This window comes from Microcaecilia unicolor, chromosome 3 (genome assembly GCF_901765095.1).
Source record: "Microcaecilia unicolor chromosome 3, aMicUni1.1, whole genome shotgun sequence".
Taxonomy (NCBI): domain Eukaryota; kingdom Metazoa; phylum Chordata; class Amphibia; order Gymnophiona; family Siphonopidae; genus Microcaecilia; species Microcaecilia unicolor.
Window position 1 is genome coordinate 191516662 of NC_044033.1, and position 25916 is coordinate 191542577.

The window sequence follows — 25916 nt, forward strand, 5'->3', positions numbered from 1 at the left end:
CCACTGTTGGAAACAGGATGCTGCAATTAATGGACCTTTGGTCTGTCCCAGCATGGCAATACTTACGTACTTCTGTACTTAAGTAGCAACAGGACCTACCGAGGGGCCTCAAGTGCAAGTTATTAAGGATGTGTTGAAAGATCTTTCTGCAGTTTTGGAAGACTCGCTATAAGATGTCCAGGATACAGCTACATTGTTGGTGTCATTTGTTTTCAAACAAGACTTAAATGCTGTACTAAAAGTGTTTTTTTAGATACTTGCAAATTATATTTTGCGGACAGAAACTGTGGATATATCTGGATGTTATGAAAGTAACTCAGAACAGGAGAAAGGAATTTTTGGCTATGTGTGTAGAGCAGCATTTTTCAGTGTGTGCTATGGGGATCCCAGAGATATACCGCATCTTCCACCCGTACCGCATGCCCCCGCCCAAACCGACATCTTTCACCCCCCCCCCCCCCCCCACCGAGGTCTGTCAACTTTGTATTCCTTTCTTCCTCCCCCAACACTCTTCCAACCTTCTCATTAAGTACCAGCAGTAACAGCAATCAAGTAGGCTAGAACTGCAAAAAACAGCTTCAGGAAGCGGCCTGCCTGGATCGCTGATGCTGCTGGAATTGAATGAGAAGATTGGAACAGTGTCAGGGAGAAGAGGAAAGGCATAAAAATAGTTGCTGGATCTTTGGGGGGGGGGGGGGCGCGGGTAGAAGATGTTGATTCTCGGAGGCAGGTGTAGGTGGAAGATGCTAATTCTTTGGGGGGAGGCACAGGTAGAAGATGCTGATTCTCTGGGGGGGGGGGGGGGCAAGGTCATGGGTGGAAGAGGCTGGTTCAGGAAGGGGAGGGATCAGGTGGAAGATGCCGGTTCTGGGGGGGGGGGGGGGACGCTGGTGTGGGTGGAAGATGCTTGAACTTAGGAGGGAGAGGAGAAAAATGCTGCCCATCACCTGAGCAGAGTAGAGCAGTATAGGGTGGGCGGGGAAACAAAGATGAATGACCACAAGGCAGGGAAGAAGAGAGGTACTGGGGAGGGGAAGGTGACCTGGAGAGAGAGAGAGATGCTGAAGGGGGAGGGGGAAGACAGGTGAGCAGAGGGAAGAGTGGGAAAGTCACTGGACCCAAAGATGGAAAGAGAAACATCAAGAGAGATGCCTGCCCTTGGATGGCAATTCTGGATTTTCACCTTAAATACCGTGGTACCATATGGGCTTAACCGCAAAATTGAATGGATGACACTTATCTAAGACAATCATCTAAATTACTTTATCTATCATTTACTCTACCTATCATGTACTGTGTGTGTTGGATGATTAGCTGTTCAGTCCCGGAGGGCTGATTGACGCTATGAAATGAAGAGTGATTGGCTATAAAGCTTCCTTTAAAAATACTGGGTGACCATCTTAGAAGCCGCCAATAAGAAGTAGTATTGGTCAGTAACGGTTAGGTCTTGCATTGGGGCATAATAGCTCGGTTAAGCGCTGAGATTCAAGTCTGTTATTAATTTGTTCTACAGGAGACTACCTTGAAATAGCTCACAAACGAAACATGGATCTATGTCGGTGACAACGGGTCTCCACCATGTATCATCAACTGTAGCTGAAAAGCTAAGTACTAACTTGAAGATTAAAAATAAGAATGTTTGTGAAAAGCAAAAAATAATATAAATAATATAACTGACTACCAGTGGCGTAGCTAGGGTAGTTGACACTTGGAGCCGGTCATTTTTTAACACCCCCCTCCAAAATCCAGTACTAGGCATACCGAGAATACAAAACACTCAGGATCTCTAGAGCAATTTTACCATACCATAAGCAGTAATTTCTACGAGTCATATAAGGAAAAGGAAAGCATCTTAAACACTAAAGTGAGCACTAGAACATCAATTCACCTATTGTAAAACAAAACCTGACAGACTAGTACAGATCGTCGATCCTGCACAGTCAATGCCAACTGAAAGCCGTGTCTTTTTCACAAACACAGATAAACCCTAAACCACTATAGAATAAGTAATCATAAACTTTCTATTTAGACAAAAATTAAACTGAACCCCCAAGAGACCAGACTGAGCATACAATTCAACACCACAGAAACAGAAAATGTCCCCTAGTACTGTGCGAAATATAAAGACAGCAGATGTAAATTTGAAAAAACTAACCAATACCAACCAATACCAATCACTTTACAAATTAACAAATAGAAATAAAACAAATATAGAAAATAAAATAATACCATTTTATTGGACTAATACATTTAGCTTTCAGAGGTCAAAACCTCCTTCCTCAGATCAATACAGTACAGTGCTGTTACAGTATCCTACCTTGACCTGAGGAAGGGGGTTTTGTTCTACAAAAGTTAGTCAAAATATATTAAAACTAGTCCAATAAAGATTACTTTATTTCCATGGTCTATATATAAGCGTTTATTAACACAGCTACAATACTACTTTATCCTAAAGCAAAAAAATAAAAATATATATTTTATTTACAGTTTGTTGTCTCTGGTTTCTGCTTTCCTCATCTTCTTTTCACTGCCTTCCTTCCATCCAGCATCAGCCTTCTCTCTCTCCTTGCCATCCAGTATCTGCCTTCTCTCTCCCGTCCCCGCCACCCAATGTCTGCCCTCTCTCCCTGCCCCTTCCATCCACTGTCTGCTCTCTCTCTCCCATCCCCATTTGCCCTCTCTCTTCCTTTAATCTAGCATCTGCTCTATCTCTGCCCCTTCCATCCACCCGGTCTGCCTGCTCTTTCACTCCCTTCTATCCACTGTCTGCCCTTTCTCTCTGCCCCTTTGATCCACCATTTGCCCTCCCTCTCCCATCCATCCAGGGTCTGCCCTCCCTCTCACTCCCCCATCCATCCAGGATCTATCCCCTCTCTCTCTCTCACTGCCCCCTAGTTCCAGCCCCACTATCCCATCAGTCCCCAGTTTCAATCCCAGTCACTTCTCCCTGTCCCCGCTTCAGCCCCCAGTCCCCAGTTTCAGTCCCAGCCCTTTTCTCCCACTAGTCCCGAACTGCAGTCCCAGCCACTTCTCCCTGTCCCCTTTTCAGCCCCCAGTCCCCACGGTTTCTGCCCCTGCCCTTTTTCAGCTCCCAGTTCCAGTCCCCTTCATGCGCATGCCTTGCATTAGGGCCCCCCTTTTCAGCTCCAGCTCCATTCTCTCACCTGCTCACCTTTTCAGCCCCAAATCCATTCTCCCATCTGCCCCTGCCCCAGGCATGACCCCATTCTCCCTCCTGCCCCCTTTTCAGACCCCAGTTCCTTCCAGCTCCACGCCCCTTCTCCCATCTGTCCCCCAGACCCAGTCCCTTTCTCCAATCTGAGTCCCCCCTGACCCAGTCCCCACCTGCCTACCCTCAGCTCTGTCCAGAATCCGCTACTCCCACCCAAAGTCCTCTCTTCCTGCCACCTCCCGCAGCCTGCCTTTAAACAGAAACCTCCAAAGCAGTGGCGAGGAATAGCGCCTCGTGTCTGCAGGTAAAAGAAGTAGATCGTCTCATCGGGCCTTCTCTTCCCTCACTCTGTTCCGCCCTTGCGGAAATAGGAAGTTGCGTCAGAGGAGGGCGGGACAGAGTGAGGGAAGGCCCAATGAAACGATCCACTTCTTTTACCTGCAGACGCAAGGCGCTGCGCCTCGCCATCGCTTTGAAGGTTTGTTTTTAAAGGCAGGGACCAGGTGCGGGGGGGGGGTGGCAGAACAAAGAGGACTTTGGGTGGGAACAGCAGGAGAGGCACCCCCCCTTGTGCTGGCACCCGGGGCGGACCGCCGCCCCCCCCCCTTGCTACGCCACTGTTGACTACTATAATGAAAAAATAAATAAAAATCATAAAATTGGATTGATGAGGATTGCGGTGCTGCCTCTAGAAGTATGCTTGGCTCATAAAAATAATTCAGCCAATATGGAGGCAGACACGCTGATCTGATGGATCCTATTATAGCTCTCTGATCACTTGGACCTCTGTGATATAATAAGTATGTATATGTTGTGAAGTTAATGCCCTTGGAAGAGGGCAGGTGAGGTGCTAGAGGGGACAGATTAGAAAAAAACAGATCTGTGGCAGACAGATAAAGAGAAAGAAAAGAAAACAAGAGAAAAAAAATGGAAAAGCAAACCTGGGAAATAATTTTTAAGACTTAACACAAGGGGTCAAGTATGGAGAGAGGTTCTGGATGAGGGGTGAGGGAGGGTGATGCTACATTGGGGGGAGGGGCAATGAGGCAGAGAGATATTGGACAGAAAAGTCAGTTAGGGGGAGGAAGTGACGTCAAGCTCCGCAATGGAGGTCTAGAAGCGGAGCTCCTGAACACCAGCCAGAAAAAACGAAATATACAGTGATAATCTGAACCCTCGAGCAATTTGAAGTGGCGCATCAGAACGGCGATAAGCTAGTGCCCACAGAGATGTCGAGCGATAAAGCGAAAACGACGGATTTAAAGACGTTTGCTTACCGTCAGCGGGACTCGGCGCCCACAATGCAGGCCGCAGACCTAGGCACGAGTGAGAACGTCACGCGATCGCGGTCCCCGCCACTAAGGAGTGAACGAGGGGAAGAGGGGGATAGCGAGATCCCCCCAGATAAATGGGAACAACTAAAAACCTGGTTCCAGGACATTAAATCTGAGATGAAAGAGATGCGCAAGGAATTTGCGCAACTCGGCGTGGAGCTTCGAGGAGAAATTACCGAACTGGGAAATAGAGTCGCCGAGACTGAAGCAGGACTAGAAGAACACGCAGACTCCCTAAATAGCATAGAAAACCATATGCTGGAACAGCAATCGGACATCCGTTTTCTCACCGACAAAGTAGAAGACTTGGAGAATAGGAGTCGGAGGTCCAATATCAGAATACGGGGATTACCGGAACTTCCAGAGCATAAGAACTGCGAGCAGGTAGTAAAGGCCCTGGCGGCTCAGATCCTAACCACGTCGGAACGAACAGTATCGCCTGAAGATTTACGAATAGAGCGCGCACACAAGACACTGGGGCCACGCCAGACCAATGTGCCTAAGGATATCATAGCATGTTTTTCTGATTTCAAAATAAAGGAAGACCTCATGCATAAAGCAAGGCTGAATGGTCCGATCATATGGAATACTTACCCGCTAGACCTGTTCCAAGACATATCAGCTACTACCCTTAAACGTAGAAGAGCGTTAAGACCACTCACTGAAACCCTACGAGCGGAAGGGATCAAGTATAAATGGCAGCACTCCTTTGCTCTGCTGTTTTACAAAGCAGGCAAACAATGCAGAATAACCTCACTGGAAGAGGCGCGAGAATATATGAAACAGGGAACCTCGACAGAAGCAACACACCCAAACAACCCACCAAACGCTCCAAAGACCAAGAAAGCGAAATGGCAACGGGTCTCACAGGGGCGAGGGCGCCTAAGAAGATAACAATCAGGACACGCAGGGACTTATCCCCGCTGATGGATTATAAATGATGGAGCTTGCACATTGATGTGAGCGACAACATTTGACAAAGCTACCATACTATATGACTGAGGGACAGACGAAAACAACTGGCTGGTAAAGTTCATGGGTTATACATCACTATCTTACCAGACATGTCTCATCTGGTGAGAAAGACATGTTTAACATGGTTATTGGGGAGGAGGGGAGGGGGGTGGGCAGTAGGGGAAAGGGAGGGTAATATCAGGGGTGCTAATGCATGCAGAGGCATAATTGACCATGGCCACTAAAGAATTGAACTGTGTCACATTGAATGTAAGAGGGCTTAACTCGCCCATAAAGCGAAAACTTTTGTTTAAAGATATGTTACGCTTAAATGCTGATGTGATTTGTATACAAGAAACCCATCTGAAAAAATGTCATGAGAAGCTAATTTGCCATGGACGATACCCCATCATAAAATTTTCATCCTGCACAGAAACACCTAAGAAAAGGGGGGTTTTGATTGCGCTTTCGGCATCTCGTCCTTGGCAAATCATAAAAACCATAAGTGACAAAGAAGGTAGATTTGTGATGATGGTGGTCTCTCTCTGTAACTGTCAGTACACCATTCTAAACATATATGCCCCTAATCAGGGCCAGGGATCATTCTGGGAAAGGATAGAACAGCTGCTGCAGCAACATCAACAAGGGCACCTACTCTTGGGGGGAGATTTTAATGTCACGATACATCCACCCATAGACAACTCGACAGGCTCAGCGATATATGCAAAAGCAGATAGGAAACTGCTGAAAATGTTAATAGCCCGATAGGGACTGATAGATATTTGGCGGGAAAAACATGGAACTGAGAAAGACTACACGTACTATTCCCCCAAATTTAAGTCATACTCTAGAACAGATGGATGGTTTGGAGATGTCACTATAGCGAACAAGACGCAGGAAGTATATATAGAACCACATACATGGTCCGACCATTCCCCAGTAGTGCTGGTAATTAAAGTGGGACCCATATTTGTAGGCCCGAGATACTGGCGCCTGGATGAAGCCCTATTACATGATGAGAAAAATATCCTAGAGGTAGAAAAGTATATCACTGAATATCTTAAATTTAATGATGTAGGGGAGATCCGGGTAGCAAGCCTATGGGAAGGCCTTAAAGTAGTGGTCAGAGGACAGCTAATAGCACTACGCTCTCACATACAAAAAACTCGTACAGAACGGGAAACTAATATCAGAAAGGAACTCAAAAAACTAGAACAAAGTCATAAAGAATGCCCAACAGACACTAAGGGGGCAGAACAGCTACACCAATTGAGACTACAACTTAATGAGCTTCAATTAGAAAGTCTGGCCGCACAATTACAACAGGCCCAGCAAGAACACTTTGAATTCGGGGATAAGGCAGGTAGACTACTGGCCAATAAACTTAAAAAACAAGCCCAGCGAAATTATATAGGGGGGATACAAAATACAGCTGGAGAATATGTCACACAGATAGAACAAATACAGAATGCCTTCCTAGATTATTACACGTCACTATATGAGAAAGAACCAACACAAGGGCCAGTAAGAATAGAACAATATCTATAGGATAGTGGCATTACTCAACTGAGAGAAGGAGAGAGAGAACTCCTGTCAACCCCTATAACGCTCGAAGAAATCAATTGGGCAATAGTGGATAGCGCACATGGTAAAGCCCCGGGACCTGATGGATACCCTATCAGATTCTACAAACTATTTGCGAAACATCTAGCGCCAATCCTACTGAGGTTATTTAATGAACTAGGAGAGACTCCAGAGCTCCCACAGTCGTGGAAACTAGCAGCAATCACTTTACTTTTAAAACCAGGAAAGGACTCCAAACAATGCAGCTCCTATCGCCCGATATCCATACTCAATGTAGACTATAAACTTTTCACAAAAATATTAGCCCATAGACTACAAAAGCAGATACCCTACCTAGTACATGAAGACCAAGCGGGCTTCATAACAGGACGACAAACGTTTGACAACATTCGAACTCTTATTCATACTATTCAATACGCACAGGATGACCAAATACCGGCACTGCTGCTTTCCATCGATGCAGAAAAAGCATTTGACCGAGTTGACTGGTCATTCTTGTTTGCAGTATTGCGGCAAGTGGGGATAGTGGGATGATATATGCTATGGCTACAGCTAATATACAAAAGCCCACTAGCGACGTTAAAAAATTAATGGGTCATACACAAGCACATTCCCACTAGGGCGGGGAACTCGACAGGGATGCGCCCTCTCCCCTCTCCTCTTTGCCTTATCTCTTGAGCCACTAGCATGTATACTGAGGAGTGATGGGGAAGTACAGGGAATAGTGAGGGGACAAAAAGAACAAAAACTAATGTTATTCACAGATGATATACTGCTGACCCTTACACAACCCGCTATGTCGGTACAAAAGGTGATAGATCATATGACATATTATGGGGCGATGTCAGGATTTAAACCCAACCTAACCAAATCTGTCCTGCTAAATATTACAGTAACCGATACAGAGCTGCCGAGTCTGCGAGCAACATTCCCCTTTATCTGGGCACAAAAATCCATCAAATACTTGGGAATACAGATAACTCCCGAAGTAGAAGGGCTCTTTCAGGCTAACTTTCCCCAAAAGATAGATGAACTCTTCCAAGATCTGGATAGATGGGAAGGCCTTAACACGTCATGGAAAGGCCGCATACATGCCATTAAGATGATGCTACTCCCCAAGCTATTATACCTGTTCCTGGCCTTACCTATCCCAATCCCTAGATCTTTCTTCGCACAATTACATAGGAAGATGTTTCGATATATATGGCGGAGACGCCCACCGCGAGTGCGAAGAGTTATGATGTACCAGACAATTGAGCGGGGAGGTATGGGAGTGCCCAATTTCTACTTATATTACCAAGCAGCGCAATTAAGAAACCTGGCAGAGTGGGGCCCCAGGGCAATAAAGAAATGGATACATTGGGAGAGAGCATGGATAGGCAGATATGCATTAGAAGACATTCTATGGATACCAGGAGGAGAGTAGACACATATACTACAGAAACTGCCCCTGGCCCTAAAACACCCGCTCCAGACATGGCTTCAAATTAGAAGGCGCATGTTTCCAGAAAGGACACATTACCGACAAACGGCAATAAGATGGGCGGAGGGCTTCCCATTAGGGAGATCAGAAAAGATATTTGACCACTGGGCTAAAGCAGGCCTGCTCACGCTAGGCCAAGTCTGGGCGGAGGGGACTATGATCAGCTTCTCTGAACTCCAGGAAGAATATGGGTTAACAGAGAGAGACCTTGTATACTACTGTTGCTTGCGCAACTTTATTAGAAAGCATGCGCAAGATGAACTAGAACTAGAAGAAACAACTCTAGAATCAGCGATGCGGAAGGGAGGGGGCAGAGGTAGCATATCCCGGATATATCTAGCACTGTTGGGAAGAACTGATCCCCAGGTGACCTATCATACGAAATGGGAGAATGTGATATAAATCACATATCCTAGATCAACATGGATGGGCAATTACAAATATCTGTTCAAAGCATCCCCAGCACAATCAATAAACGAAAATGGGTTTAAAATATTTTACTGGTAGTACTATAACCCAGACAGGTTACAAAGGATATATCCGGGAGCCTCAGGGCAATGTTGGCGAGAGTGTGGCCATAGGGGCACATTCTACCATATATGGTTGGAATGTGAAAAAGTGAAAGAATTCTGGGATGGGGTGGTGGAACTGGTAAACACTGTGTTGCAACAACCATACCCAAAAGGAGCAGAGCACTGTCTACTCCACTTCAGACCTCGAACAATACCTAGTGGACAACACAGATTGGCTACCCAATATTTTGCAGCAGCGAAGCTAGCACTGGCACGAGCCTGGAAACAAGCAAAAACACCAGCACTACACACAGTGACTCAAAAAGTTGACTTTCTATACCAGATGTCGAAACTGACGGCCAAGAGGAAAGGCTCCATAACGACCTTCACAAAAATATGGTCGTTGTATGAACAGCATAAAGAACAGGAGTCGACACCTCTGGACTGAGGGGGGGGGGGGGGAGGAGGGAGGATGGGACCAGGGACCAAGGGGAAGGAGCAATTAACAGACGCATGTAACTAGTTTGATAAGTCTGTATACTGTTATATTCTCAATAAAACAAAATGGAAAAAAAAAAAAGAAAGGTCAGTTAGGGAAGAGAGAGATCCAATGAGTTGGGTGAAGAGAGGGGGTGTGGAGAGGGAAAGAGGTGCTGGACTGGGGAGGGGGGGGGGTAGAGGAGAGAGCCAAACAGACATAGGGCATTAGGTGAGAAAAAAAATTGCAAATGGAAAGGAGGCCCTGGAAACAGACAGAGGAAAGCCGAACCAAAGATTGGGAACAAGATGATTGGAATAATAAATTCACCAGACCATGAAGGTAGAAAAAATGATTTTATTTTCAGTTTAGAAACATGGAATCATGATGGCAGATAAAGGCCAAATGACCCATCCAGTCTGCCCATCCTCTGTAACCCCCAATTCTACCTGTTCCTAAGCGATCCACTGGAACAGTCCTAGACTCCACCACCTCCACTGGGAGGCCATTCCACGCCTCCACCACCCTTTCTGTGAAATAATACTTCCTTAGGTTACTCCTAAGCCTATTCCCTCTTAACTTTGTCATATGCCCCCTCATTCCAGAGCTCTCCTTCATTTGAAAAAGGCTCTCTTCCTGTACATAAATGCCCTTGAGATATTTAAATGTTTCTATCATGTCTCCTCTCTCCCAGCATATACATGTTGAGGTTCATAAACCTGTCCCTATAATTTTTGCATTCAAGACCGTTTATTAATTTCGTAGCCGTCCTCTGGACCGACTCCATCCTGTTTATATCTTTCCGTAGGTGCGGTCTTCAGAACTGCACGCAGTACTCCAAATGAGGCCTCACCAGAGACTTATACAACGGCACTATCACCTCCTTTTTCCTGCTGGTCATGCCTTTCTTTATGCATCCAAGCATCCTTCTGGCTTTGGCCGTCGCTTTTTCTACCTGTTTGAAAGCTTTAAGGTCATCAGACACAATCACCCCCAAGTCCTGCTCTTTCTTCGCACACTGAAGCACTTCACCCCCTATACTGTACTGTTCCCTCGGAGTTTTGCGACCCAAGTGCATGACCCTGCATTTTTTGGGATTAAACCTTAGTTGCCAAATATCGGTCCATTCCTCTAGCTTCGCTAGGTCCTTCCTCATGTCATTCACACCCTCCAGGGTGTCCATCGTGTTGCAGAGTTTAGTATCATCATTTTTCTGGTGTTGCAAGACATGTAGAGTCTGCTATCTCTGCTTTCAGTTTTTGTCTGCATGTTTTCTGTGGTTCCCTATTTTGTATCAGGTGAGAGTCATGTTGCATCTGCAACTGAAGTGTTCTGCTGGTATGTGGTGTCTGTGTAGGAACCTGTAACAGTCCATCAAGCTCCAGTTTCCCAGTAGCAGTTCTATTGGTGCTCTAATGTATTTCAGTAGCATAATTAAATGAAATAACTATTTCTGAAGGTTACAGGTATGGGTGGGGATGGAATGGATTTTAGCGGGAACAGGCAGGTATGGATTAGATTTCAGTGGTGTGCCTTGACAATTTTTGTGCCTTGTAAATGTGCCGCGAGATGTAAAAAGTTGAAAATCACTGGTGTAGAGACAAAGTTTGGAAGCTATTTTTTTGTTAGCATACCCATGCAAGTGCTTGGATGGCTATTTGGGAAATAAGTATATCTTTCTTGTTCCAGCACAGCTAACAGCTTTTCTAGACCTTAAGAGGATCTCCATTGGAATTAAATAATAGCTGTAAGCCACATTGAGCCTGCAAATAGGTAGGAAAATGTGGGATACAAATGGAACAAATAAATAAATAAATATAATGAAGTCTGAAGATTTTTTTGAATTATTGCTATTTCCTTTTTTCTTTGCCTGTTTTTGTACCATCTCCATTTAGTTTCAGGGCTCCGCCCCATTCTAGATTTTGATCTAAGAGAGTTTTTCTTGGTATTTCTGTGTGAAATTTTCTTTAATGTTTTTGCCTTATTTTTCTGTAACAAGTGCATTTACTTGTGTTAATATTTGCAAATTATAAATATTAAATTAAAAAAAACCACCACAGATGGCCACTTGCAAAGCTCAAGCCAACACCTCAAGGTTCTCTTCAAGAGAGCACCACTCTACCCTCAACTGCGATTGTTGTCTTCTTAGTAACTGCTGTAACTAGGGCATCTATCTATGGCAACCTAAAACTGTGAAGATCCAGCAAGGGAAGCTGATAGATCCTCCAGAGTGGAGGAGTAGCCTAATGGTTAGTGCAATGGACTAAGAACCTGGGGAACTGGGTTCAATTCCCACTCCTTGTGACCATGGCCAAGTCACTTTACTCTTCATGCCCCAGGTATAAAAACTTAGATCGTGAGTTCACTAGGGCAGAAAAAGTACCTGCAAAGAGTATATGTGAACCACTTTGGTTGTACCCACAGAAAGGCAGTATATCAAATTCCATTTTTTTTTTTTTAGCCAATTCTTAATGCTGCATCCGGGGCTTCCCGTTCGGCTTCCACTATCTCCTTGAGATCATTAAATGGAAAGGTCTTTGCTGACTTCCGTATGCCTTTCTGGCCACCGGGGGATGGTTTTCCAACAAACCAAGAATGTGGCGAACCTGAAAAAAAAAATCAAGCCAGGGAACTCAGGTCTATAGAAAATTTGGACCACAGAAAGATCTTTCCCTGGGGGGATATCCATTCTCCTGCAGCTCTTTGTCTCAGGAATTCAACCAGTTCAAGCCCTCATTCACAGGTGCCATGGAACCCACAGATTCCAAGTCTTGTATCTCACAGGCCCCCAAGGGACTCAACTGCTCAGAACTCAGGGAGTTCAGTATGAGAAGGACCTGGCAAACCCTGCTTCAGGCAAAAGGCCTGGTGTAAAAGAAGCACAAACTCTGGAGAAAAGGGAGTCATCAGACCTGCAACATCATGTCTGATGAGCCTCGGGGACTCTTCCTCCAGAGTCTGTGCTTGTACTACAGTTTCCAAGATGGCAGAGTTTTCTGCCACTAATGAAGTCTTAAAGCAGCCTGGACCATTTGCAGATGCACCTGGCTGCTCCTCTGGTCCCGACTGTGCAAACTCCTTGGAGGAAACTTAAACCCTCCCATCACCATTGGCCAATTTTGTGCAGGCACAGGAGAGATTGCTGCTAACAATCCACCACTCAGCACCATGTGGTGCAGCGATGGAGCTTCTCTGAGGAGGCCAACATGGCGTTCCAAGAGCATCCTTGTTGTGACCGGCTGAACTAGTGTTCCACCACAACCGCCCCCCCTTCCCCCCCAAAGGAGAAATGCAATCGCTTAGCAAATCTGGAGGTGTAACTCCAGGGAAAAGGCTCTGTTCTGCAGGTCTTAACATAACTTTTTTGTTTTTTGTAGAGCAGTTACTTCCTTCTCTCCACAGGGGCCCTTAAGGAACCCTTCCCCAGATCAGCAGGCAAGGGGGCTGAGGCACAGGCCCTCCTAAGGGCAGAGGACATGGGGGGGGGGGGCCCATAGCAACAGGGTGTACACCCCCTGAGAAAAGACCAAAACTGACCTGACTCCACATTGCAAGCTGTACTGTTTTTTTTTTTCTTCAAATTTTCTGTAGAATGAAGTAATTTTTATCTTTGTTGGGCCAAATTGGTGCACCCAGAGAAGACCAGAGCCATAGACTGCACAGTCACTCATCTATCTTTGCTGTGAAACTGAGAAATACTAGATGATCCAGGGCTGCACAATACCTTATATGCTTATATTACTCAGTAGTTTGGTATATAACCTCTCACCAGGAATGGTCTGAAGAGAAGAAACAGATATTGTGAGATCAGAGCCCACATGTACAAACCAAAGAGTAAGGTAGATAGGCTCTTACGTAAGATACAAGGGAGATGCAATAATTCTTATATGTAAGAATTTATTGGAACTACACCAAAGGCTCGACACAGCAGCCGTGTTTCGGAGTATAGGTGCCTGCCTCAGGAGTCTGAAACTACGGTGTACAATAGGGTATTGTTGTACATCTGATGTTATGTACAGGGAAAAGAGGAAGTATTACTGAGTAATAATTTACTTCATTAAAACACAGCTCAATGTCCCAACTGCAGAAAGCATATGATTCTGTAGACAATCACATACAGTAACCACTGAGTACAGTAATACTTCCTGTTTTTCCTGTGCATAACATTGGATGCACAACATACCCTATTGTACACTAAATTTTCAGACTCCTGAGGCAGGTGCCTATGCGCCACAACGTGACTGCTGTGTCAAGTCTTTGGCGTTGTTTCAATAAATTCTTACATATAAGAATTATTGCATCTCCTTTGTGTCTTTTGAAAGAGCCTGTCTACCCTACTCTTTGAACGTTCTACAGTCATAGGGACTGAGTCTTCCACCACTTTTTGTGGCTGATCTCTCGAGATCAGAGCTCAGTATCTATGGAAAGAACAAAAATGTGAGATCAGAAGCCAGTTATTAAAGGGGGATAGTGTTGTGTAATGTCAAGAGTCCAGACATCATACAGAGACACTGTGAACTCACACCCTGTCATTAGAAAGGCAATGTGTAATATCACCATCACCAGGGGGACTGGATGTATCAGACTTTTCAACAAAACAGCATATTGTTGATAAGAATTCAAAGCTGTCCAAATTTATACACCACAAGAAGCTTTTACCAATATGTGATACATTAGGACAACACCTCTAGGTCTTTTAACAGCCCTGACACAGACTTTTTAAGAATGAAACATGACCATGTTGGTCTTTTAATTATTTAAGTATTTATTTTTTGTATATGGTGAATAAATTTGGACAGCTTTGGATTCTTATTATCAACGATCTGCTGTTTTGTCGTCTATTTTGGATCTTGTGGAACACCTGCCCATTTGTTTCTTGTGTATCAGACTTCAGTCATTCTGGGTCAGGGAAGGGATGGATATCAAGAGAAAGATTAGACACTTATCAAAGCCTTAGCATGTTATTTGGTAGGTGGGGGAGTTATGGGACATTAAAGTTCTTACGTCCTCCCAGCTGCAGTCTGGTTCTAGAGGTGGGGCTGCTAGCTTCAGCATATTCTTAAACGCAGCTTCTTTTCTTCGCAGGTGACGCTCTTCCTCCTTCTCTCGCTCATGTTCCCGGGCCTCTGCCTTCTCCAGCAACTAAAGGGAAAAACTGAGGACTGTCCAGCTGTCCAAAAAACATATTCACTGGTCTAACAACCCCCACCCACACAAACCACCACTGGAGTGTTAAGGTTAAGACAGAATTTCTGAATAGCTGCAGCCACCTGGTTATTCATTTTGAATATGTTGCTGTTCATGGACTCAAATTAAGTAAACCTATATAATTATTTATATGTTGCTAGAAGCATCCCCAAAATACTATAAACTCTCTGATGCCAGCATCCCCAGCATGTCACTGCTATTACTATAACTAAATTTTCCTATCCCCAAGTCTACCTCATTGGTTGTATTCTATGCTTACATTTGGTCATTTTACTATTGCTATGCTGTTAAAGGAATGTAAGCTGTTTATGTCAAGCTATACTTGTTCTACACAGCCTAGGGTGAATCTCTTCATAAAGGCAGTCAATAAATCTCAATACATAAATCCATCTAGACAGATATAAGTATAGATATACAGTGCAATCCGTTTAAGTGCAAAGATCTGGGACCAAAGAAATGCGTGCAGTTAACCGGAGCGTGCACTTAACCATTGTGACCCAAAGAAGCTTGACATCTGATAAACATATGTTCAGTGCTGTTTATTATTATATGTACAGTATACAGTCTCAGTTAACTGACATTAGGCTTGCTTGAAGTAATCAGTTATAGTCCTCTGTACACTCTTGGGTCTCTGAGTTCCACAGACTACGTCTGCCAGACGGTAAAAACTGTCATAGCACTGACATCCAGTGGCCTCCAGATAGGCCCACGCGGTGTTGAGACTCTCCAGTGCTCTTGCAAAAGTGACAGGAGGTTGTTGAATTTCGTCAGCATTTGCCTCGCTGCTCATTTCTTCATCTGTTCCATCATCAGCCGTTATTGACTGCGTGTAGGCGCATATCTCGACATCAGTGTTGTCTTCAGCTGTAATCAACAGCTACGTAGCGATGGAACTCCTCTTCAGTTAACACTGGCTGGGATGTCAATAACCTGCTCATCTGACGCATTTGCAACAGCTGCACCTGTTTCGTCCCTCTCCACATCCTTAACAAATCTTGCCCGCTTGTAGCAGTTCACAATGGTTGCCTGTGTAACATTCCAGGCTTCTTTCTGCGTATGTAGGGAATCCAACAGTGATAGATTACGAGCCAGTTCAACAGCACGTTTATCCTTACCAGTCTGGTCATCCATAACGCTCATCAGATGACGTAGCACAAGAGCCCGATAATGTTGTTTGAAATTGGCTATTTTGCCCTGATCCATAGGTTGGATCAGAGAGGTAGTGTTTGGTGGCAGGAAGACCACCTTGACGTTAGACAGCCTGACATCATCCCTGTGTGCAGCACAATTATCACAAAGCAGCAAAATTATCACAAAGCAGCAAAATCTGACGCTTTTGTGCCTGCATTCTAGTGTTAAACTTCTTTAGCCACTCCTTCCAAATTTCCCCAGTTATCCATGAATTTGCGTTAGCCTCGTATGACACAGGAAGTCTCTTAACATTCTTGAAGCAACGGGGCTGTTTGCTCTTTCCAATGACGAGGGGTTCTAGCTTTTCACTCCCATCCATATTGCAGCAAAGGAGGATTGTCAGTCGGTCTGTCAATGTTTTACTTCCAGTAGTTTCGGTATGTTGAATGCAAGTGTTCCATCAGGAATTGCTCACCAGTAGAGACCGTTTTCATCAGCATTGAAAATGTCACGAGGTGCAAACTCGTTCAAGATTGTAGGAAGAACTGAAACAACCCAATTTTCAGCACCAAAGTCATCAGCGTCTTGTTTCTCACCATGCTGTTTCTTGAATTTTATGCTGTTCCTTCCTTCCATCTTTCCAACCATCCAACAGTGGCTTTGAATTCAGTTAGTCCAAGACTTTCTGCTAGCTGGTTAGCTTTCTCCATAAGCAGTGGACCACTGACCGGAAACTGTCTGCTCCTGACTCGAGAAAACCACCGAAGAAGAGCATCTTCTACCTCCTCAGCTTTTCCCCGCCCGTTTTTGTTTCCGTTGTGGATTTGTATTGTTTTGCCAGTCTTCCAGAAGCTGGTCTTTCTGCTTCAAGACACGTGACATTTTCATTGTTTTCTTTGAGTGGAACATAGCATTTAACTTGATTTTGCCTTCTCAAGCAACCTCTAGGCCTGGATACACCTTAGTTTCCCCAAAAGGAATTCCTGCATCCCATGCACATTAGATGGGTATCTGCTGGTCTAGAAAGAGGGTCTTAATAAGATGATTCATGTCTTACTGGTTTAACACCTTACAAGCTTTCAGGTTGTTCTTGTGACCTCTAGTGTTTCACTGCAGTCACCTCTGGTCCTATCTCTACACTAATGGTTCTCAACCCAGTCCTCAGGACACACCTAGCCAGTCAGGTTTTCAGGATATCCTGCAAATAATATGCATATGAGAGATTTGCATACAAGGAAGGTAATGCATGCAAATGTATCTTATACATATTCATTGTAGATATCCTGAAAACTTGACTGGCTAGGTGTGTCTCGAAGACTGGGTTGAGAACCCCAGCTCCACACCCTTCTTCTATCTGGCAGGAGAGCGACTACAAAAATAGATCTGCTTCAGAACAAAATTTCACAAAGGAATCATCCTCTAGGTAAGTCAGGAGTCCAAACACTTTAGGAAAAAGGGTGACTGAGGTCACAGATTCAAATGTTTAAGACTCCATTGCTCTTTGGGATCTTGCCAGGTATTGTGACCTGGATTGGCCTCTGTTGGAAACAGGATGCTGGGCTTGATGGACCTTTGGTCTTTCCCAGTATGGCAATACTTATATACTTATTGCCAGATCCACGTTTACCAACTAGTAACATTTCACTTCCAGAAGATACTTCTTTCCTAGCATTCGTCAGGAAGAGGGTCTCTCTACAAAAGCACATGAGCAACCTGAATCCAGAACCCCTGTGCAGGGATATCAGAAATACCCAAACAAACTTGGGCTTTCCAGTCCATCACAAAGATGTATTCTATTCTAATTCAATACTTCTACATAGTAACATAGTAGATGACGGCAGAAAAAGACCTGCACGGTCCATCCAGTCTGCCCAACAAGATAAATTCATATGTGCTACTTTTTGTGTATACCCTACTTTGATTTGTACCTGTCCTCTTCAGGGCACAGACCATATAAGTCTGCCCAGCACTATCCCCGCCTACCAACCACCAGCCCCGCCTCCCACCACCGGCTCTGGCACAGACCATATAAGTCTGCCAAGCACTATCCCCGCCTCCCAACCACCAGCCCAGCCTCCCACCACCGGCTCTGGCACAGACCGTATAAGTCTGCCCAGCACTATCCCCGCCTCCCACCACCGGCTCTGGCACAGACCATATAAGTCTGCCTAGCACTATCCCCGCCTCCCAGCCACCAACCCCACCTTGCACCACCGGCTCTGCCACCCGATCTCGACTAAGCTCCTGAGGATCCATTCCAGCTGCACAGGATTCCTTCTATTATTATTATTATTTATTGCATTTGTATCCCACATTATCCCACCTATTTGCAGGCTCAATGTGGCTTACATAGTTTTGTTATGACATTGTCATTCCAGAATATCAGATACAGTTAGTAGTGTGTAGAGATTAAGTAGAGAAGAGAGAGGAAGTGATTGGGCGATAGTAGAAGTAGATTTTCATAACTGGTTGGGAAAGTGAATTAGTGAAGCTGTTGGCTTTAACAGTTTACAAGCAAGAGAATACCCTAGATGGACATGGCTGACATTATTACAATAGACTGCTAATATACCATTAGATTTAAAACTTTCCAAAATAGACTAACTATAGTCCGTATAGAAACTGGAATAGTATTCCAAACCTTTGGACCTTGAAAGTAAAAAAATGTTCACAAACTGATTTCAACTTCAAATTCCACACAATAGGTATATCAAGTATCAAATTTTCTTAGCTGCTCAAGTTCCTTCTAGCGCCCACAGGTGGTAGCAATTCTCCCACCAGAATCAAATTCTTCCCATAAACACTTTTATGAACTTGGCATGCAACTGTAAATTTAATATGTGCTTCTATTTTTAGCCAATGTATTTGTTGTAATAAAAGACTAGCCTCGTTAAGACTTTCCCAAGCCAAATATCAAATGAGCAGCAATATTTTGCAAAAGCTGTAAATGGTTCAATTGCTGATTGCTAATATTATAATACAGTGAATTGCAATAATTGAGTAGAGGGATCAGAATTGCCTGTACGATAGTTCTAAAACCAGATGGGCTCAAAGAAGATTTTATAGCTCCTAATTTATGTAGATGGAAAAAAATTTTCTTACTAGAACGTTAATCTGATATTTATAAGTGAGATTAGAATCTAATATTATTCCCCACACTCTGAAGTTTGATTCGATCTTTAATTAAGTTCCTGAGGAAAAGGTAATTGTTTCTGAAGCAACTTTCTGACAGTCACTAAACCATACCAATTTGTTTTTTTGTGTATTAAGTTTTAAAAAAATGTGCAAATGCCCACTTCTAAATCAATACTATATAATGCTTTATCAATAAGAAACTGTTATCTAGAGATTTTTGCACTGGACAAAGAACAAAAATGTTGTCCACATACGATAAAGAGAAAATATTCAAAGACTGCAAATATCCTCCTATGGCTCATATAAACGTTGAAAAGTTGAGGGGACAGGGAAGATCCCTGAGGAACCCCGCAACACGATTTCCAACTACTGGACATCATACCATTCTTCAAAACTGTGTATTGTCTAGAATTTAACAATGAAGAAAACCATTTGAGCACTGTCCCTCCAATTCCTATTTTGCTCAGTCTAAAAAGGAACAGCTCATGGTTAATGGCATCTAATGCCGCCGAGATATCAAAGTGCAGTAACAAAACCTCAGCACCCACCGATAAGTATTTCTTTATCTCAGTTGTTAACACTTAGTTTCTGTACTATGCATAGAACGAAATCCATGCTGAGAAAAATGTAAATATCCAGATTCCTCCAAAAATAAAGAGAATTGAATATTCACAATCAGCTCCACAAGTTTTGCCAACTATGGAATACTGGCTACTGGGCTATAATTTTCTTCTTGTGTAAGTTCTCCATCTATGTTTTTTTGTATAGGTGTCAAGAACATAGATGCAATTTCTGTGGGATAGTTACCCTCCAATAGTATATTATTAATAAGCTTAGGGCTTCTTTTACAAAGCTGCGCTAGCGATTCCAGTGTGGTAAATGAGAGGAAGCCCACATGAATTGGTCTTCCTCTCATTTGCCACACCAAGAATCTGCAGTGCAGCTTTAAAAGAAGCCCTTAGGGCGTCTTTTACTAAGGCGTGCTCACGTTTTTAGCACACGCTAAAATTGTGGGCACGCTAAACATGAGAGATGCCCATAGGAATTCATTGGCATCTCTAACATTTAACGCGTGCCAAAAATGTGAGCACACCTTAGTAAAAGACCCCCTTAGTGAGCCAGAACAAGAGCGACGATGGTATAGATGTTAAATAAAAAGATGGGAAGATGTCCAAAGGAAATCTTTTTTTTTTTTTTGCAATTCTTTTTATTATTTTACCTATCACGAGAGCAGCGATATTGGAAATTCATTCCAATTTCTATCTGCAGGCACTTCCTCTTCTTTTCTTATTTGACGTTCTAGTAATTCCAGCTAATTATTATTATTGTTGTTATTTTTTTCCAGAAAATAACTTCTGAATAGCATTTACTATCAGTTGGAAAAAATTAACTAGTTGTTCAGTTGATGGCTGTAATGAATCTGGAACACATTTAGTTCTATCAATATTCGTCAAAGTTCTACAGATGATAAATACAATTTTGGATGAATATTCTGAATCCTCTATCTGGTTGTCAATGAATTGCAATTTAGATTTTGTATTGCTCTCTTATCATCTCTAATACCATTCTGCTAATTCTGATAGTCCTCTTTTCCTTGTTTTCTTCCATGTCCGTTCATACTTTTTACACATCCTTTTTAAAACCTGCAATGATTCTGTGAACCAGGGATTATCTAGCTGTTTATTTCTCTATATTTTATGTAAAGGAGCCAATCTATCTGCTTTACAGTCTTGTCCCAAGATTGAATCCTAGTCTATGCATTTGTAGACAGTAATTCTGAGTTCTCTATTACTTCTTTTCAAAAAGTATCTTGGTCTGGATATTTACGAGACATAATATATTTTCCTGGAATCTCATTCTTTCCTGTAATATTCATATTATCTAAAATTCTCAAGTAAAATGTAGCCAGATAATGATCCATCCAAATCATTGGCTCCCAAGAAATGTTACCAATCAGGGATTCAGTACCATTATCCTTAGTGTATACTATCATTTCTAACATATGACCCTTGTTATATCTCAAAATTCAATGAAGTCAGTAATTCCTTAAACCGACTGATGGATCCAAGCCATTTTCCAGGTGTAAATTTAGGTCACCCATTAATATCAACGTATCAAATCTAATTACAAATTAACTAATTATTTCTGAAATCTTTTTCTGTACCAGATTCCAATTTCCAGGAGGGCTATATATTAGAATTAATCCCATAGTATTTTAATTTCCACTATTTAAAAATTTAAATTCTCAAGTCTTGTCTGTACTACTATCTGTAATTTTAAAATAATACAAATCTTTATATATCAGGGCCAAACCTCCACCCTTTCTGTCCTTTCAATGAATAATTTTGTAGCCTGATGGACATATTGATAAAATCAGAGGGGAGTTTTTCTCTGGAAGCCAGGTTTCTGTAATTAAAACCAAACCAGGTTCTCTATCTCTAATCGCCAACAAGTTCTTTTTTGTTGCAACTGAACAAGCATTGAAGTAAATAGCCTCTACTGATAGAATATCCAATTTAACCTGCACCAAATTATCTACATTTCTATTTCTAGTTTTCTTCCTTACATTTCTGCTGCTAACTATAGTCATAGGTACACATTGGGATAATGAACAAAACTTAATAACATTGTATCCATGGTTCAAGTTCAGAGGCGTAGTCAGACTCAGTATTTTGGATGGGCCCTGAGGTAAATTGGATGGACCTTTCCATGCACACGCGCCACCCTCCTCTACCACCCATTAACAAAGTTTCTAGTACCAATACACACACTTTTTATAAGTAGAATATTAACCCCTGGACAGAGTTTTAGACTGCTTTTATCTTTTTTACTTTTTATGATTTTTTATTTTATTTTTCTATACCAAAGTATTTTTCATAAGATTTATGTTTATACATTTATTACTATCCATCCACTTTAATAGAAATGGTGTCCCCTATTATTCAGGCATAGTTTTATACATACTTTTTTGTTTTTTGTCTCCTTTATACCATATGAATAGATACAGTGGTGGAAATAAGTATTTGATCCCTTGCTGATTTTGTAAGTTTGCCCACTGACAAAGACATGAGCAGCCCATAATTGAAGGGTAGGTTATTGGTAACAGTGAGAGATAGCACATCACAAATTAAATCCGGAAAATCACATTGTGGAAAGTATATGAATTTATTTGCATTCTGCAGAGGGAAATAAGTATTTAATCCCTCTGGCAAACAAGACCTAATACTTGGTGGCAAAACCCTTGTTGGCAAGCACAGCGGTCAGACGTCTTCTGTAGTTGATGATGAGGTTTGCACACATGTCAGGAGGAATTTTGGTCCACTCCTCTTTGCAGATCATCTCTAAATCATTAAGAGTTCTGGGCTGTCGCTTGGCAACTCGCAGCTTCAGCTCCCTCCATAAGTTTTCAATGGGATTAAGGTCTGGTGACTGGCTAGGCCACTCCATGACCCTAATGTGCTTCTTCCTGAGCCACTCCTTTGTTGCCTTGGCTGTATGTTTTGGGTCATTGTCGTGCTGGAAGACCCAGCCACGACCCATTTTTAAGGCCCTGGCGGAGGGAAGGAGGTTGTCACTCAGAATTGTACGGTACATGGCCCCATCCATTCTCCCATTGATGCGGTGAAGTAGTCCTGTGCCCTTAGCAGAGAAACACCCCCAAAACATAACATTTCCACCTCCATGCTTGACAGTGGGGACGGTGTTCTTTGGGTCATAGGCAGCATTTCTCTTCCTCCAAACACGGCGAGTTGAGTTCATGCCAAAGAGCTCAATTTTTGTCTCATCTGACCACAGCACCTTCTCCCAATCACTCTCGGCATCATCCAGGTGTTCACTGGCAAACTTCAGACGGGCCGTCACATGTGCCTTCCGGAGCAGGGGGACCTTGCGGGCACTGCAGGATTGCAATCCGTTATGTCGTAATGTGTTACCAATGGTTTTCGTGGTGACAGTGGTCCCAGCTGCCTTGAGATCATTGACAAGTTCCCCCCTTGTAGTTGTAGGCTGATTTCTAACCTTCCTCATGATCAAGGATACCCCACGAGGTGAGATTTTGCGTGGAGCCCCAGATCTTTGTCGATTGACAGTCATTTTGTACTTCTTCCATTTTCTTACTATGGCACCAACAGTTGTCTCCTTCTCGCCCAGCGTCTTACTGATGGTTTTGTAGCCCATTCCAGCCTTGTGCAGGTGTATGATCTTGTCCCTGACATCCTTAGACAGCTCCTTGCTCTTGGCCATTTTGTAGAGGTTAGAGTCTGACTGATTCACTGAGTCTGTGGACAGGTGTCTTTCATACAGGTGACCATTGCCGACAGCTGTCTGTCATGCAGGTAACGAGTTGATTTGGAGCATCTACCTGGTCTGTAGGGGCCAGATCTCTTACTGGTTGGTGGGGGATCAAATACTTATTTCCCTCTGCAGAATGCAAATAAATTCATATACTTTCCACAATGTGATTTTCCGGATTTAATTTGTGATGTGCTATCTCTCACTGTTACCAATAACCTACCCTTCAATTATGGGCTGCTCATGTCTTTGTCAGTGGGCAAACTTACAAAATCAGCAAGGGATCAAATACTTATTTCCACCACTGTATATTTCTGGTTTTTAAGATGTTCTTCCTTTTTTAGGTATAAGACTTCGTATATATTTTACAGAGGCTCGCTAAGAATTTCATATATCCAATAGGAGGTTACATTATTCACCGTTTCTGTATAATAATATTATATATGTTTATGTTGCATGGCTACATTTCATTTTAACTTTTATTTATTTATATTGTGTCAATATCTCTTTATGTACTCATGCTGTGTCAAGATATCGCTGTATTTATTTATTTAATTTTTTATCGATTCAATTTCTGTATATATGTATTTTAGGTTTTACACTCCTGAGGAAGGCAAAACACGACTCATGTCCAGTCTTGGATGTTGCAATAAAGGTACAATACATTGGACATCATCTGCTGTTCAATCATTTGTCACCCTCACTGTGTTTGACTTGTTTGTGTGACTGCAAGGGTTGCTGTTCTTCTGTAAATGTCTAGAATACCAGCTCTTACATGTGTATTTGTACACATACCCATGAAAATGCCAGCATGGCACCTAAGTGATATTCTGTAAATACTGTGCAAGTTACACAGTGCATATTTGCAAGGGGGGGGGGGCATACACATGGGTAGAGCATGGTCAGGGCTCCCACTTACTTGCATAACTTACAGAATACTGTAAGTTATACGAATTCCTGCTGCATTTAGATGCTAGCTCTATGCCTGGTGTAATTGCAGGAACCTAAATGTTAGGCCCTCCAATATTGGGTTACACTAGTATTTCATAATGGGACCTGAGCTCCCAGTTGTAGAGGTGCCACCTAAATGGATCTTCTGGCTGTGGGTTTTCCAGACATTTCTTTGCAACTTTTATCCAACAGAAAAGTTTATGAGTTTTGCTCTAGGAAGCTTTACCATTTCAGGATGCTAGATGTGTTTTTGATAAGGGACAGACCAAAGGGCGGTTAATAAAACCCAATAATTAATAAATTAATAAATACTACTGAAATCTCTGGCCAAATTACAGGAGGATTTAGGAACACTGGCCCCTTGCTCCTACAGCAAAATTTGTCTGCCTCCTTCACCAATAAAGGTTATAAGCTGATCTTCTTATTCCTTTGGATCATCCAGGACCAGGCAGCTCTTCTTCATCCAGTCTCCATGCTGGCATTGCCACAAATATTGAAACAACAGTAATCCCTTTGCTTGGCTGTTCAGAGAAAGTAGCCCGGGTATTCTTACAGTTCAGGAAACAGTCTGTCAGAACCTCTTATGTCCATTAATGGAAGTTATTTTCCTGTTGATATGCCATTGACAACTCCTGTTCTTTTTCATATCCTGTGCAAAATCTTTTTGATTTACTTCACCCTTTCAAAATAAATTCTGTAAGAATACATGTTAGTGTTACTGCCGCTTACCATTGTCTGGCTACATATGACATATGAAGCCACAATTCCTAGCAAGAAATTTCAGTGAGATACTGGCTCAACTTCTGCAACTGCCGTTTGAACTGATTCACTCCTGAAACTGGTAATGTATCCACTGTACAAGAAAATTCTCAACAATGGAGTAGCATTTTGTACTCATGGGTTTTCACTTGAGTCAGTCTTATTTGTTGTCCCTCTACTTTTCCTTAGGCCTCATACCCAGTATTACTACTACTACTACTACTATATAACATTTCTAAAGTGCCACCAGGGTTACGCAGCGCTGTACAATCTAACAAAGAAGGACAGTCTCCGCTCAAAGGAGCTTACAATCTAAAGGACAAAAAAGTGCAGTCAATCAAATTGGGGGCAGTCTATTGAGGGAGGACTGCACATTTTGGATTATAAAAAAGTGTTAATCATTTTACCTAAGCAAAACAAGGGTGTAGTGAAGTCTTCAAAACTCCTTACAACCTTGACCAAGCAGGAACACATATATATCTATTTCCTCTACAAAATACCGCAGAATGCATATTCTGCTGAGCTTCCCATTTTGATCATGTTTCATCTCTTCTCTGCCAGCTTCACTGGTTACCCACTGAGCTTAAGATTGTTAAAAATTCTTACACTAACCCCATAAGGTTCTTCACAGTGCCTTTTCAGCTCATCTTGCTTCCTTGGTGATTTCTTACACTCCTTCTTGTACTTTACGTTCTTTAAATGATAATAGATTGGTTCTTCCCCATCCCTCTAAAGTGAGATGGAAATCTACTAGATCAAGTGCATTTTACTTTTTTCCCCAGCACTTTGGAATTCCCTACCTCAGCAGCTCCGTTTTGAAACATCTTACACCTCATTCCATGCTCTTTTGAAAACACATCTTTTTCAACAGGCTTTTTCTATTTAAGTACAGGTTGATTCTGCGGCAAGAGATCTGGAATGGTGG

General features: G+C 42.8%; 1 protein-coding gene across 2 annotated transcripts in view; it reads right to left on the reverse strand.

Annotated features, from left to right (window-relative positions):
* Positions 1 to 25916, reverse strand: part of PRPF40B (pre-mRNA processing factor 40 homolog B) — a 379532-nt gene that overhangs the window by 88431 nt on the left and 265185 nt on the right. The window contains exon 23 of one of the 2 annotated variants that reach the window (XM_030196851.1): positions 14522 to 14659. The exons of the other annotated variant lie outside the window; for it this stretch is intronic. Within the exon in view, the coding sequence (XP_030052711.1) occupies positions 14522 to 14659 (138 nt within the window). The remainder of the gene's footprint in view (positions 1 to 14521; positions 14660 to 25916) is intronic. 2 annotated transcript variants of the gene reach the window in all.